The 15,571-nt window shown below is 44.3% G+C and overlaps 1 protein-coding gene across 2 annotated transcripts in view; it reads right to left on the bottom strand.

Moving 5' to 3' along the window:
- The window catches only part of kirrel1b (kirre like nephrin family adhesion molecule 1b), a 93,440-nt gene extending 77,869 nt beyond the window's left edge, over window positions 1-15,571 (bottom strand). For both annotated transcript variants that reach the window (XM_039816142.1, XM_039816143.1), the window contains exon 1: window positions 15,162-15,571. In XM_039816142.1, coding sequence (XP_039672076.1) covers window positions 15,162-15,207 — 46 coding nt within the window. In that variant the 5' untranslated portion in view covers window positions 15,208-15,571. The remainder of the gene's footprint in view (window positions 1-15,161) is intronic.

Here is a 15,571-nt window from a genome sequence, read left to right as displayed (position 1 = left end):
CTTTGTAAAGCATGAACAAATACAGAGATTACAGAGAATGAATACCAGAGAACTTTCTTTTATTATCCACTTTGACAGCCAGTCACAAAGCATAAAGAACATAAATTAACCACTTTTTGGTAGATTTATTTCAGGGCCACATTACGTGGTATCGGATTGGTGCGTAGACTCATAAACTCACCAATACCAGTACAACTAACTGAGCAGTACAGCAATGTCATTTTAAACGCATAGTGTTAATGCCTTAATGCCTACTCAAAGCACTTTAACATAGTACAGAAACCATTCACCATTCACACACATACATCATCATACACTGTGGCCGAGGCTGCCATACAAGGTGCCACCTGCTCATCAGATAAACATTCACACACATTTACACTCCGATGGCAATTTGGAACTGCAGGGCCATGGAACGAATCACCAACCTTCCGATTGGTAGGCGACCACGCTACCACCTGAGCCACAGCCGCCCCATGAAGAGACAGTCTTTTGAATGGTGAATTGAGTTACAAGGCTTTTCCAGATGGTTCTCTCCACAAGACTAAATTTATTTGCGTGTACTGTAGATGTGAACTGAGTTACCACCGGAGTACATTGAGTCTCAAATACCATGCTGGCCAAGCATACGGCCGATGCAGAGAACCCAAAGGCAGGCCATGCTGGATAGTTTTGCAATGGAGTTAACCTTTACAAGTGTAAAGTGGGACACTACATTGTGTAAAAATTACCAAGCAATGTTCCATTCAGGTCAATGTGCCCATCTGTTGTTGCTTGATGGGCTTGAGTTTGCCATATTATGCTATATTATACAGTCCCTTTGAGGTTATTCTGGAGAATAGTCCAGACAGTATTTGTCATTGTTTCTGATTGTTGCAATAAAAATAAATATTTGCATAAAGCAAGCATATTTGTCCGCTCCCATGTTTATGAGAGCATTACAAACTTAAAAAATATCCCTTTTAAAGTACATTTAGAACAGATAACAAAATGTGCGATTAATCACCATTTAATGATTGACAGCCCTACTACACTACATAATACATTTCCATAAGCCTCAGCTGTCATTTCTATAGAGAGGAAGCACATCAGGGTCATAAATCACAGCTGTAGCAAACTCAGAATGTTTTGTCTTTGCATTTGGGAACAAAATACTATGGCAAAGCTAGCCTGGTTCCAGATCTCTGAATCACTGCCCACATCTTTTATGTGTTACGCAATTCATATAGGGGGGTGTTCATTTCTGCAGTTGGAGAAACAATTCAGAGCTTTGTAGGAGGGATTAAGAATGGGAACATCAATCCTTCATAGGTTGGCTGCCTAGCTACAACCATTACAACTAGTGACCGAAAAATGGGGGCAAGTGCTGATGAGATCAACACAGCTGCACGGGTGGATGCAAGTCAATTTACAGAAATAACAACTCTTAAATCAACCTATTGCTCCGATCTTTGTTAAAAATGTAAATTGAACTGCTCCTTTTAGCCGTTGGCTTTTGACTTTGACCTTTGACTTTGACCTTTGACTTTCTCCCTTTGGCTTTTGACTTTGACCTTCACAGTGGCTGATCGTTTGTAATGAATGGTTTTATGCCCATCCAACTCTTGGATTTACTTTACATTGTTTATGCAGAAAATAAACAGGACTTTTACAACCTCCCATTTCTAAGTAATGTAATCACTTTGAGTATTTCATTAAATCTTTTAATTAACTTGCCCAACACTACCCAATTACTGTTCATTGCAGTGCTGTAAATTCACTCTTCCTTTGCTTATCTTGGCTTTTACATTTTCTCTCTATATGTTTTTTTAAAGTTTCTCCAAGTGCTTATTCCTCACTCTTGCTCCGTTGCTATGGTAACTCTCTCTCTCTTTCTTTCCCTCTGTCTCTCTGGTGCACCCCACTTTCCCCTCTCTCTCTCTCTCTCTCTCTCTCTCTCTCTCTCTCTCTCTCTCTCTCTCTCTCTCTCTCTCCAGCAGCTGGTTGGATGGTTGCTATAGAAACAGACTTATTTAAAAGAAGAGCTAAGAAATTACCTTTTCCTCTCGCTCTCCCCAACATGCTCTCTTTTGCTTCTTCGCTTCCTCTCTCTTTCACTTTCTCCATCTCACTCGCCCTCCCCCTCCTCTTCCCTGCCTCTCTCTCGCTCTCTCACTCTCTCTCTCTGTCTCTCTTTATCTCTCTCTTTCTGTCCCTCGCTTTGCCTCAATCACAAGCAAGCAGACCTACTCTTTTATTTTTCTTTGGCCCTTTCCATACATTGTGGATTAGCACACACACACACACACGAACACACAAACCTACAGTCTCTCTCTTTTATTCGTCTCTGTTAGCTGAGTCGAGAGTCCCCCACACACACAACCCCCCCCCCTCCCGTACACACACACACACACACACACACACAAACACACACATGTGCGTGCAACACAATGCCTTTCTTGAGGAACATACAAAGTAAACACACACTTTCTTTCCATGACAACTCTCTCTCTCACACACACACACACACACACACACACACACACACACACAGACACACACATTTTTGTTATCACATTGCACTGACCTACACTAATTCCTTGGAGATTCATCATAACCATAGAGGGTCTGGTTAGCCCACACAGCATTCTGGGATGGGAGAAAAACGTGCTCTGGTTTATTGGCATTTCTTTAAACCAATCACAATCGTCCCTGGCAGTGGTAGGCACCAGGAAAAGCCACGGTGCTGGTGCAAAATAGCCTCGGGAAGGAACTTGTTTTGTTGGAACACGTGTGCATTCAAAAGTTGTTTTAGTCGTGCAACAGAAAATTCAGATTGGACAGATAGTCTAGCTAGCTGTCTGGATTTACCCTGCAGAGATCTGAGGAGCAGTTAACCATAGTCCTCATAAATCCACCGAAGTTTAGAATGCCAACACAAAGGCAGCCCAAGGCAACGGATATCCGGCCTAAATGAGTGAAATCCGGCAGAATTTCCGTTGGCAATGGAGCAATCCCGGAAGTGGAACGTCGAGGATATAGACGTCATTAACCGAAAACCAAGATCTAAAATTGAATGGTTCACCTTTTGGGGATGACTAGATTTTGTCCCCTATATTCAGCAGGCCTTTTTCGTGGAAGACATTTCACCGTAGGAAAAGCACTGATGCAAATAATAATAATAATAATCCTGATATTGCGCATGCTGGCTTACTGTCACAGTGTCGTGGTTTACTGGGACACTTGAATAGAACCGAGATATAGTTAATGTTTTATTTAAACCTGTGTTTTTCTATGACCAAGCAAAATATCACACACTGCCAGGTGCGACTATGCCAAAAATGTGGAGTCACCCTCAATGAAAAACACACTCACAGTCTAATCTCCTTTCCAGAACAATGACAAATCTCCGTCTGACATAATGTCAACCTGTGACGCCATAACTTCATCTAGCGCCTCGGGAACGAGAGACAAGCAGCGTGACGTCACCGTCCCGCTTCACCGCCACCGCTGAGTGCTGCTCGCTTATCTCCCCTGCACCCGGGCATATCAGGCTTCACTGAGGGGAGATAGTGTCACCTCCAGCCCTCCACCCCCACCCCAACCCCCACCACCTCACCCAACCCTGCTCTCGCCTTCCCTTCTCCTCGCCTCATCGAGCCCCGCCAAGCCGAGCGGAGCCCGGGGTGTTATCAGTCGCTGATAGTTATCGACTTACATTAAAACATAAGAGGGGAGAGAGGAGGAACAGGCAGATAGACAGACAGAAGGAGGATGGAAACACAAACAGAGTGGGTGGTGATGGATGCCGGCTTTCATCATCCGTAATCATGTTGTCCATCTCCATCTTTAAATCGCTGCTGCTTCTTTTATCACTGTTTAAAATCCACCAAAGGAAATGAAATGAACGGGATAGAGGGATATATTAAGACTTCAAAAAAGAAAAAACATGGTTGAGGCGCCCACGCAATTAAATCATTTGGTTACACAAGTTCAGTTTCTGATAAGAGAAATAAGTTTTGGAAAGCCTCTGTGGGAAAGATTGGAAGGCGCTAAATGTTAAATGAAGTGAAAGTGGAGCCAGTGGATACTGGGTTTGTAGGGTGTTGAAAATTAGGATTATGATCGTCACACATTGGATTTTCATAAGCGAAAGTAATAAATATTACAAACTTTAACAGAGCTTTAGTTTGAGTAAGATATGCTGTCTTAATAGAATTAGTAACTGCCAAGGATGAAAGGAATGACTTTAAATGTTATGGTAATGTACAGTATATACAGGGTGGTACTGAATGATATGGTTTAGGGCTGCAGCTGACAAATCTCAACTTTTAATTAATTTGTTTTTTATAATGAGTTTATTGTAGTTGTAATTGCTTAGTTTGGCAAAAAAAAATCACTTTTAGTTACATAAAATGTAGAAAACGATATTATTCTAGTGCATATATGATACCTTAGTTTGGTACCAATACAATATTTACAATTTCAATACGTTACTCTGAGAAATATAAATGTCTTTTTCCAACAAAAAATAAATTATTTTCAATCAACAAAAGAAATGAAAGTTATATAATAATTTGCCATATAAGAGCTTTTTTCAAAATAGAAAAGTCTAGAAGTGGCAACATTTTGATTTAAATCAGGAACATTATTTAACATTTGATGCCAACTTTCAGTACTTACAAGATTCTGATACTCTTTCAAATACACAATTACAATTTTGCCTTTATCTTTTTCGAGTTGTACAGTACTGTGATGGACAGAAAATGTGCAGCCGGGCGCCAGGGTAGCTGACCCGATAGAGCGCGCGCCCATATATAGAGGTTAACTCCTCGACGCAGCGGCTGCGGGGTCGACTCCGACCTGCGGCCCTTTGCTGCATGTCATTCCCCCTCTCTCTCCCCTTTCATGTCTTCAGCTGTCCTATAAAAATAAAGGCCTAAAATGCCCCCAAAAATATGTGCAGAGAAATGTGCAGAGAAAGAGGGGGATGACGTTTAACAAATGTCCACGGCCAGATTTGAACTGATGATGTTGCAGTTACATGGTACATGTGACGGCTCTCTATTACACATTTTAGTAAAAGCAGTAAATCCAATATACAGCCCTAATAATCAACTGTCAAAATTATGTTTGAACAATCTGTCAGTCAAGTAATCCCTTAATTGTTTCTTTGATGACATGGGACTTGCGTTACAGTGTTACATGATATATGGAATAATGAAATTACACACACACACATACACAAACACACGCACAGATATTGAGCAGCATGCATAATCCAGGGCAAAGAAAAAAGGGAAGACCTTGTGATAGCGATCTTGTAATGGATCAGATTGATTTAATTTACTGCGCCGGACAATTTCTCATTCTTAATCCTCAAGATGTCTCTGAATGGATTTTATGTAGGAGGCCCATTCAATTGTTCTAGCTCACATCCACACATGAGACTCTCAGACAGCGAGCGAGCGGGAGAAAACACAGGCAGACAAAGAAACAGAGCGAGTCAGAAGCAGAACCATAAACTACCTCCACACTCACAGTTTATTTGATCTCGCGGCCCTTTTTTGTTGACATTTTTTCCTCATATAAAAGGGAGGTGCTCTCATGCTTGATGTCTGCATTTCTTTGAAAGCATCTCCTCGGAGAGCACGGCCAGTTTTGGTTTCTCACTTTCCCTTCCAGAAAAGCTAAGAAGGGTTACTTCTGGCCTTTTATCGCTTTTATTGAATATACTCATGCAGAGAGAAGAGAGCCACTTTATTTAGAGCTGAGGACTCTGTCGGGGGTGGAGCTTTGAGCATTGCAGCGTGCTGCTTGGAACAGCAGTGAAATATGCTGGAAATGCCTGGAAAAGTCCCGGCCGTGCTCTCCCAGGAGAGCCCCATCTATAACAGGCCTGGCTGGTTCCCTCTGCTCCCTCGCTGCAACCCTCTCCACACATAAATCTCTGCTCCCCTCCTCCCTCGCTCCTGTTCGCTCCCACTCCTCCTCTGCATTTTCACTCCTGCATTTCACTCCTGTTCTCACCCTCTTTTTTATTTTCTCTCCTCTGATCCTCTTCTCTATTTTTCTACTCCTTCGCTCCAACCTTTGCCAATCTGTGCTCCCCAACCCTGCTCTCTTCCTCCTTTACTCTCATTTCTTTTCTTCTCCTTCACTCCTCTGCCCTCATCCTCCTCCAAATTTCTCCCGGTTCTCACCGTTTTTTTTTCTTCTTTACCCTCTGATCCTCTTCTCTATTATCCTGCTCCTTTGCTCCATCCTTTGCCAAACATAAATCTGTGCTCCCCAACCCTGCACTCTTCCTTTACTCTCCTTTCTTTTTTCTCCTTCAGTATTTCCTTCATCTTCCTCTTTCACTCCTCTGCTCTCAGCCTCTTTTTTTGTTCTCCTATGATCCACTTCTCTATTTTCCTGCTCCTTTGCTCCAGCCTTTGCCAATCTGTGCTCCCCAACCCTGCTCTGTTCCTCCTTTATTCTCCTTTTATTTCTTCTCCTTCATTGTTTCTTCCATCTTCCTCTTTCCCTCCTCTGCTCTCATCCTCCTCCTCCAAATTTCTCCTGGTTCTCACACTCGGTTTTTTCTTTCTCTCCTATGATCCTCTTCTCTATTTGTCTGCTCCTTTGCTCCAGCCTTTGCCAATCTGTGCTCCCCAACCCTGCTCTGTTCCTCTCCTTTTTTTCTTCTCCTTTAGTGTTTCTTCCAGCTTCCTCTTTCACTCCTCTGTCCTTCTCCTACTCCAAATATCTCCCAGTTCTCACCCTCTTTTTTTCTCACCTCTGATCCACTTTTCTATTAGCCTGCTCCTTTGCTCCTTCCTTTGCCAAACATAAATCTGTGCTCCCCAACCCTGCTTTCTTCCTTTACTCTCCTATCTTCTTTCTCCTTCAGTATTTCCTTCATCTTCCTATTTCACTCCTCTGCTCTCATCCTCCTCCTCCAAATATCTCTTGGTTCTCACCCTCTTTTTTATCTCCTCTGATCTACTTTTCTATTTTTCTTGCTCCTATGCTCCAACCTTTGCCAAACTGTGCTTCCCAACTATGCTCTCTTCCTTTACTCTCTTTTCTTTTCTTCTCCTTCAGAATTCCTTCCATCTTCCTCTTTCACTCCTCTGATGTCTTCCTACCCTATTTACTCTCCTCTCCTCATCCTGTTGTCTCATTTCTCCTCCATTCTTGCTCCTTTTCCCCTTCCCCTCCAGTGTTTCCTCCATCCGTCTCCACACCTCCTCTGACCATTCATCTCCTCTTTACTGACCTCCTTTACTTATCTGCCCTCATCCTCTTTTCTTCTCCCCTTCCCTCATCTACTCCTCTATTTTCTCCTAAACTCGACTGTTCCTCTTTTTTCCTACTCCTTTGCTCCATTGCCCTTCACACATAAATCTCTGCTCCCTAATTCTGCTCTCCTCCTCCATCACTATCCCTTCTTTTCTTTCTCTAACTGCTAATTTCCATCAACTGCGGAACGTCTGCGGATCCATTAGGTTTCCATTAAAGTCAATGTGTGTATTTCCACTGACTGCAGAACGGCTGCGTTCCGATTCCGGCAGCTTCTATTTTTGCCGGACCCCGTAGAGCTCCGCAGTAATTCAGCACACGGCAGACAAAATAAAACATCCGGTTAATTTTCGAAATAAAATAAACCGTGCTCACGTCGGATCATATTTCCCTGCACTACACCTTGAAAACGTCATAATGGATGGAAACGGCTACGGTTGTTGGTTTTGTGGTTCTGTTTCTGGAAACTACATCCTGTTATATCGTGCGGTCCTCGTGACTTCAGCTGTCAGTCATGGCCGTAGCCGTTGCGCAACAAATCCGGACCTGGTGGGTATTGAAGGACGGCGGAGCACGGAGGCGACACGCAGCGGAGCCGATCTGCAGACATAGCGCAGTTGGTGGAAATGAGGAGTCACGGCTCCTTCTGCCCTCACTCCATTTAATGTTTGATCCCTTCGTGTTCACCCCCCCCCCCTCCCTTCGTGTCCACCCCCCCATCGAGAGCTGGGTACCGAATTCAATACTTTTTAGTCACCGACCGTGTTGGCTCTAAAGTATGCAGTATGGAAAAATGCCTCGTCATTCAATACCCAATTTCAATACCTAAGGAGTAAATCTCATCAGCATCAGTGAGCCAATCAGCATGCAGCATGCTTCTACTGAGATCTAATAATGTTTATGATTGGCCGTTTAACGTAACACTTCGTAGCGGCAGGCAGGAACAACTCTACGTTACACAGAGACGGGGGTAAAATAAATAAAAAGATTTGTGCCGTAATGTGTAATTTCTTTTTGTTAAAATGTTTTAAAAAAATGTATTGTTCAGGAACTGGTATTGAAGTCTGGTATTTGTATCGGTACCTGTATCGAAATGTTTTTTGAACGATGCCCACCTCTGACCTCGCCTCTCTGCTGCCTTCCTTCCCTCCTTCTTACCCAATTTTCTCTCTTGTCCTTATCGTCTACTCGTCTCCTCCCTTCTCATCTACTCCTCCCGCTCCCTTGCTCCAACCTTCCTTTCCCTCCTCTTTAACCACCATTAGCTTCTTCCTCTTCTTTTCCTTTCTGCATTCCTCTGGTCTCAGCTATGCTTCTGAAGCCCCCTTCCTCTTCTTTTTTGTGTGCTCTTCTTCTATTAATGTTTCCTCCCTCCAGCTCTGCTTCTATTCTCTTTTACTTCTCAATCTACAGAATTTTCCATTTTTGGAATAACAGAAATATCCGTAAACTTAACGGAAAAGCATTTTCTGCCAGGATGTTGTGTTATTGTGATATTGTGTTTTTCTATGGATTTTTTTCTTACAGTGTGGGGAGGGGGGCTTGTCTATATGTATATAAACTGTTACAGGCATAATGGGGCTGCATTATATGAAACTGCTATATCATGTTTTACTGTGTATTGATTATTGTATATGGATATGGGGACTGGGTTGTTGTGTGTGTATGAAAAGGCAAATAGAGTGTTTTTTTCCTTGTTTTCTGTGTTGTTTTAGTGTCTCAGTGGGTGGTTGTAGCATATGCATGTGTGGATGCGCGAGTGAGAGTTTGTGAGTGTATGGGTGAATAAGCTGGATTGATTTTAGGTGTATAGGTTGTAATTTCGCTGTAATAGTGTTTTTTACAAGGGAGATGTTTCATGAAAGAACAAGTCTTCTCCTTCTTCCTCTATCATGTTATATATTGTCATGTAGTGTACTGTCGGTGACAAACTGTATGATTTATAATGCATGTGTTTGTATGCAGCTGTTGTCAGCGCTTCTTGCCCAAGAAAAATTTCCTACGGGACAATAAAGTTTATCTTTACTTTCTATTCTACTTCTCGGCATGTCTTCTCTTCCTCCCAGTCCGCTACTCCTCCTCTCTCATTCAGTCTGACATATCGGCCAGATAGACGGCTGTCAGTCCTAATACCAGTTAACGCTCTCTGTTAGGATCTGCGTCCTCTTCACTCTTTCACTCCCACACACACACACACACACACACACACACACACACACACACACACACCAACGCACACATCGGCCCATGCAGGGGAGGGAAGGGGGAATCTGCAGATGTCGCTTTAGCAGATTACTAGATTATCAGGGCATCATGGTGAATTAAGCGGCGGGCTAATTGTGGTGGTTATTTTATTTATTTATTTTAATTGCTGTTTTCTTGTCGCCTCAGATTACGCTTCCCTCGCCATAAGGATATCAGATCTGTCAGGTAGCCTACCGCAGGGCTGTGGGATGAGGCCCACACACACACACACACACACACACACAGACACACACACAGACAAACTCAACACACTCCGCTCTGCTCTTAAACAAGACGTGTCATGCCATTCTTTGTTATCTTCATTTGAGAGTACAGCGTTTTTTAACGAAGTGGATCTTTTTTTTTCCTCTACACCCAATTAGAGCAACAGAGTCAGTCAACCTTTTATATTTCATTTGAGGGCACGATCAGTAAAGTGTGGCACTAATGACCAAGGCCGGAGGTTTGATTCATCCTGAGGCTGCTCATGCAAGAAAAGCTCATCAGTGATGTTTCAGTTGATAACATCTACCAAGAAGAAGAACGTGTTCAGTAGCTTTGTACGTTGAACAACAACTTTTGGGGCCTTGATTCATATTTTTGTATTTTTCCTTTGCTGGATGACGTCACATTTTGTTGCAGCAAACGCTCACTCATTTCTTTCACAGATGAGCTTGCATTTGTTTGTTCTCTGCATGCGTTGGCACCCCTGCTGCATCCACGTGTGTGGCCTGTGGCTGTGGGTCAGGTGGTAGAGCGGTCGTCTACCAATCGGAAGGACGGTGGGACACGTTATAACTCCCTCACAAAAAACATTTGAGTGTCAGACACTTCATTTCCTGCATTCTGGTTAATTTATATGCAACAATTTGTGTAGCACATAGACTTTATATTTCTATTACTGTTTCCCGTCAGATGGTTTAAAGATCTCAACATTTTGCGACCGCACTTTGTACTGCTTCATTTTGTGGAGAATGAGAGAAAAAAAAAAGACGTGCTGCAAGCTTAAGATGGTATGTTCTACTTTAGGGGCATCTGAAATGGTTAGAAAACACTTATTTACAGGTAAGAAAGATCTATACATGTTTTGAGCCCCCTAAATGGTTACATTTCCCTGTTTTGGGGAGTGGGTTGTCTTTCATACTTTTTTGAGGGGGGACAAATCTACCTCTTCTGAATATTGGGGGGGGGGAGACATATCCCCTGCATACCCCCCAAAATCTCCGTCTATGTGTGGAAGTGTCCTTGGGAATCCTGAACCCGGAATTGCTCCCGATGCCTCAGTGTGTGAATGTTTATCTGATGAGCAGGTGGCCACCAGTCTATGATATGTGAACGGTGATTACTTTGTAAAAGAGTAGTCGTTAAGACTAGAACTATAGCACTATATAAATACAGTCCATTTAAATAAAAGAGGGGGCATGCAGGGCTAATGTTGATCTGAACATGACCTGAGAGAAGGGCTCTATTCAAAACACACTAGTGTACAAAAAGGTACATTACGCTTCTATGGCCCATATCAGTTTCATTTGTCTACTTACGTAAAAGCCCCAGGGTGCACACACAATGCACAGAGAGGTGGTGGGAGGGGGTGTCAATAGAGGTCAACAAGGGGCCGAAAACCAAGTTAATCCACCCATGCAACAGTAGGTATCTTCTGGCAAAATCACTGAATTAGTTAGACTTTATATAATCACTCTTATGTTCCAATATAGACACTAATGTGTCCAAGACTTCCTGCATGAGGTCGTGCTTGTGAGGTTTAATAAAGTAGCGGTTCATTACACAGAAATAAAAAACGCGCAAGTGAGTCGCATTTTTCCAGATCTGTGCATGCTGCAAATGCCCAAACTGTTCCGACTGAACCCACGACCCCTCATCTAACAGTATTTTTGGTTTTAGATGATTCAGAAAAGAATTACACAACTGTTTGAGGGCGTAAAAGTGGGGAGCTTAAACCTAACGATCAAAGCGATGCAACAAAAACAATATCTTTCAATCGGTCACGTTACTAAGTTAGAGCAAGTGGAATAAACTAATGTGGGCTCAGTAAAGTCTCGTGGTCATCCAGGTCATGGTATATCTACAAGTGCTAAGTCAATAGCAACTTGCTTCAGATCTTGAAGATGTTATTGATGAGAGGTGAAATGTTCTCAAGAATTTAAAAGCAAGTTCAGTTGCCTTTGGCTTAGCATTTCTTCCTACATCTTAAGAGACCTTTCTGAGGATCCTCCAATGCCCCTGGAGCCCGTTTGGTAGTAAACCTGTGCTGATGTAAACCATCAAACATTGATGGTCCAGATGGGTTCCTGGTGAAGAAGACTGAAGAGACTTAAGCCAACAGAGCCTCTCTCTCTCTCTCTCTCTCTCTCTCTCTCTCTCTCTCTCTCTCTCTCTCTCTCTCTCTGTGCTTCCTGAGCACTCCTGCTCTGCCTCTGTTTATCCTCAAACATCCCCTCTTGTCAACAGATTAGGACCCAACCCCGCTGTCTCTTCCTTTCTTCGTCTCTCTCTGCCTCCATCTCTCTGTCTTTTGGCCTGTCTCTTTACATCTGCGCCTGTGCTCTATTCTTGTGACGGGAGAGAAAAGAGTGGGAGGAGGAGGAGGAGGAGGAGGAGGAGGGGGAGAAAAGGGAGAAAAAGAAAGTCTATGTGTGTGTGTGTGTGTGTGTGTGTGTGTGTGTGTGTGTGTGTGTGTGTGTGTGTGTGTGTGTGTGTGTGTGTGTGTGAAAGAGAGAGAGCAATAGATGGGACAGGTGCTTGCAGTGCAAGAATTGCTTTGCTTGCTTTGCTTGCTTGCTTGCTTGCTTTGCTTGCATGACCAGGCTGTGAAAATGTTCAGCTCAGGCAAAAGTGCTGTTCAAGAATCGACTCTGGGAAACAGCCTGTGTGCTGGCAGCGCAGTGTCGGATCACAGTGTCAACACGCCGCATCGGACCCACACACGCACACATACACATACAGGGGCCCAACTGTAATTGCAGAGGGCCGCACACGCGCGGTCAAACACATAGAGATGTAGTGGGCCTGTGTTGGGTTGCCAGGGCTGAGTAGTATATCAGAGAGAGACAGTCGGAGCGGTCGGCAGAGGAGAGCAGGCACAAGACACCTGGAAGACTCCGAACAGGGCAAAACACACATTAGGCTGCAGCTGCTGCATGTAGGAGACGGATTTCCTCAGCTCACATTTACAGGCTTACACTGGCTCAGCGGGAGACACTGCTCCGCTGCTCTGCTCCGTTCTCTGCTCTTTCTCTTTCTCTTCTCTACTGTGACCTGCTTCACAGCTTCTCTTACTCTGTTGGTTCTGTTCTAGTCTCGCATTGCCAGACCTTCCTCCACGCCGCTGCGGAGGAGGGTCTGGCTAGTCAACACAGCATTCCCGGGATGGGAGAAAAACACGTCCTCTGGTTTATTGGCATTTCTTTAAACCAATCACAATCGTCTTGGGAGGCGCAAAGCACCGGACGGAGCAACCGGTGCCTCTGCAAAATAGCCTCGGGAAGGAGCGATCCCGGAAATAAAACATCGTCGATATACGTAGACTAGTTCTGTTGGGTTTGTTCTGTTCTGTTTATCGTGTTTGCTGGTATGTTCGGTCTCTGTTTTGTTTCTGCTCTGTTCTCTTTTCTTCTGCTCCTTTTTGTTCATTCCTGTTCTGTTCCTTCACTGTGCTGTTCCTGTTCCCTTCTCTTCTGATCTCTTTTGTTCGGGTCTGCATGGCCCGTTCGGTTTCGCCTTGCTCTGTTCTGATCTGTGTTTCTTCTGCTCTGCTTTGTTCTCCTTTGTTCTGTTCTGATTTCCGTCTTGTTCTTTTCTCTTTCTGCCCTTCTTTGTTTTGTTCTGTTTGATGCTCTATAGCTAGAATAATCAAACTTTCCTAATCTACTTTACTCTCTCTACTCTTTTATCCGACTACAACCGATACACTCAGTAGCTTTAGCCCTAATTAATCTGAGCTCCACAGAACATTGATTGATTGAGATAGATTTATCAAACGGTAGACAATCTAAGCTGATGCGTTATATTCTACTGTATTCTCATCGAAAGACAAAAGCATCCATTTCGTCAATCCACGATGCTCAAACGTTTTGCAGACTTTGCACATTTTTCCACCATGTGTATCACTCTATTTGACCTTATTGTATAAAGCACTATTAATAATCTATTCTACTCTACTCAGGTGGTGAGCTCTGCTCCTCTGACTGTCTGTCTGGGCACATCATCGTCTGTGGTTTATCACACCAGCGGCCTGCGGCACCGGGGACCCAGGTGCTAAAGCAGGCACACACACACACACACACACACACTGACACACACAGTTGAACTATTCACATCAGGCCATCTCAATTAATCACCTCTGTCTTTGGAGCCCTGACTGCCCACAAACGCACACTCCTCCTCTGTCTCACTGAGGTGTGTGTGTGTGTGTGGGGGGGCAGAGAGAGAGACAGAGTAAGAGGGCAATCTATCAAGGTGATCGATAAATAGGGACATTAATATTAGTAATGGGGCTCTCCTCCAGTCCAGTGAATATGTCTCCGTCTTTTCGGTAAAATATGAATTTTTCTTGGCACCTGCACGTTTGCAGTGGGCCCGCGCTGGCGGACACGAGCACCCAGACTCTACCTGCATGCTAAAAGGGGGAAGCACTGGTCTCTATTCTCTCTCTCTCTGTCTGTCTCTCTCTCTCTCACACACACACACACACACACACACACACAGAAACACACAGGCAGTTTCTCTCTCTCGAAGGACACTGGCGCTGGTCTTTACATGCACGCACGCACACACAGACACAATCACACACACACACACACACACACACAATCACACACACACACGCACACACTTTTGGGTTTGAAGGAATGCACGTGCCTGGCGCGTGCGTGCCGCATATGTGTGTGTGTGTGTGTGTGTGTGTGTGTGTGTGTGTGTGTGCGTGCGTGCGTGTGTGTTGGAAATTGATCCAGTGTGACTCATGTTAAAGCCCGGTGACCAGACTGTGCACTGGATCCTCGCCTCATCAATCATCCCCTGGCTGGCTGGCTATGCGCAGTGTGTGTGTGTGTGTGTGTGTGTGTGTGTGTGTGTTGTGTGTGTGTGTGTGTGTGTGTGTGTGTGTGTGCGTGCGTGCCTGCGTGCCTGCGTGTACGCGTGCTTGTAACATCCTCTTTTGACACACACTGCGTGTGTTTGTGTCAACCAAATCTATCTGTTCATGCGTTTGAAAGGTCACGTCAAAGCAATGCCGTGTGCAGATGCTCCACATCTTCCTCATGAACGTGTAATTGAAGGAAAATGAACGCAACGCGTCTGGACCGTTTGTGTCTGCACTCTAAACCTCATATTTCCCCCCAGCAGAGGAAAGACCCTGAACACCCCACGACTCTTTTCCCTTCAGCGCCCGTGGGCTGGAATGGTGATGTCCAGCCAGGGCTGCACACATCTATAACAACATAACACAACACATTTACACACGCGCACGCGCACGCGCGCACGCTGCCAGACATGTAGACGCACAAACACATGCACTGGCAGCGCAGACAGTAAGACACCCACACAGCGAAAGGGAGAGAAAATTGGGGGGCATTTAAAAGAAACTTTCTGCTGTTGCCAGTTCAGACGGAGTGTGTTTAAACATCTCTCACCTTGGTTAAAAGTGATGGCCAAAGTTATGATCCACAGGGCTGGCATGGTTCAGCCGAGCGCATTCAGATTCCTCCCCTCGGCTCTGCTTCCCCGAAAAGACACCATCAATCCCTCCCGAGCGGCTCAATTCAACTGGAATCCTCTTTGAATCGTGAGAGTAAAAAAAGCCACATTTAGAGGAAAACAAATCTGATGCCTTTTTTTCCCTCCTTTTCTTTCTTCTACTCGTTTGCTGTTTTTTTTTCCCCGTGCGTAAAATAAATCTGTCTCCACTTTTTTATTTTTTTGTTGATCTGCTCTCTTTCTTGGTTTCTCTGTCTGCGTTCTTTTTCCTCTCTGCGCTCTAGATTTCCATTTAAACAGGAGTGAATTCCTCTCTCCCTCTTTTCTATGGCGCTCTCTCTCTCTC

Source organism: Perca fluviatilis, chromosome 11, assembly GCF_010015445.1.
Source record: "Perca fluviatilis chromosome 11, GENO_Pfluv_1.0, whole genome shotgun sequence".
NCBI lineage: Eukaryota > Metazoa > Chordata > Actinopteri > Perciformes > Percidae > Perca > Perca fluviatilis.
This window is presented reverse-complemented; position numbering and strand designations above follow the sequence as displayed.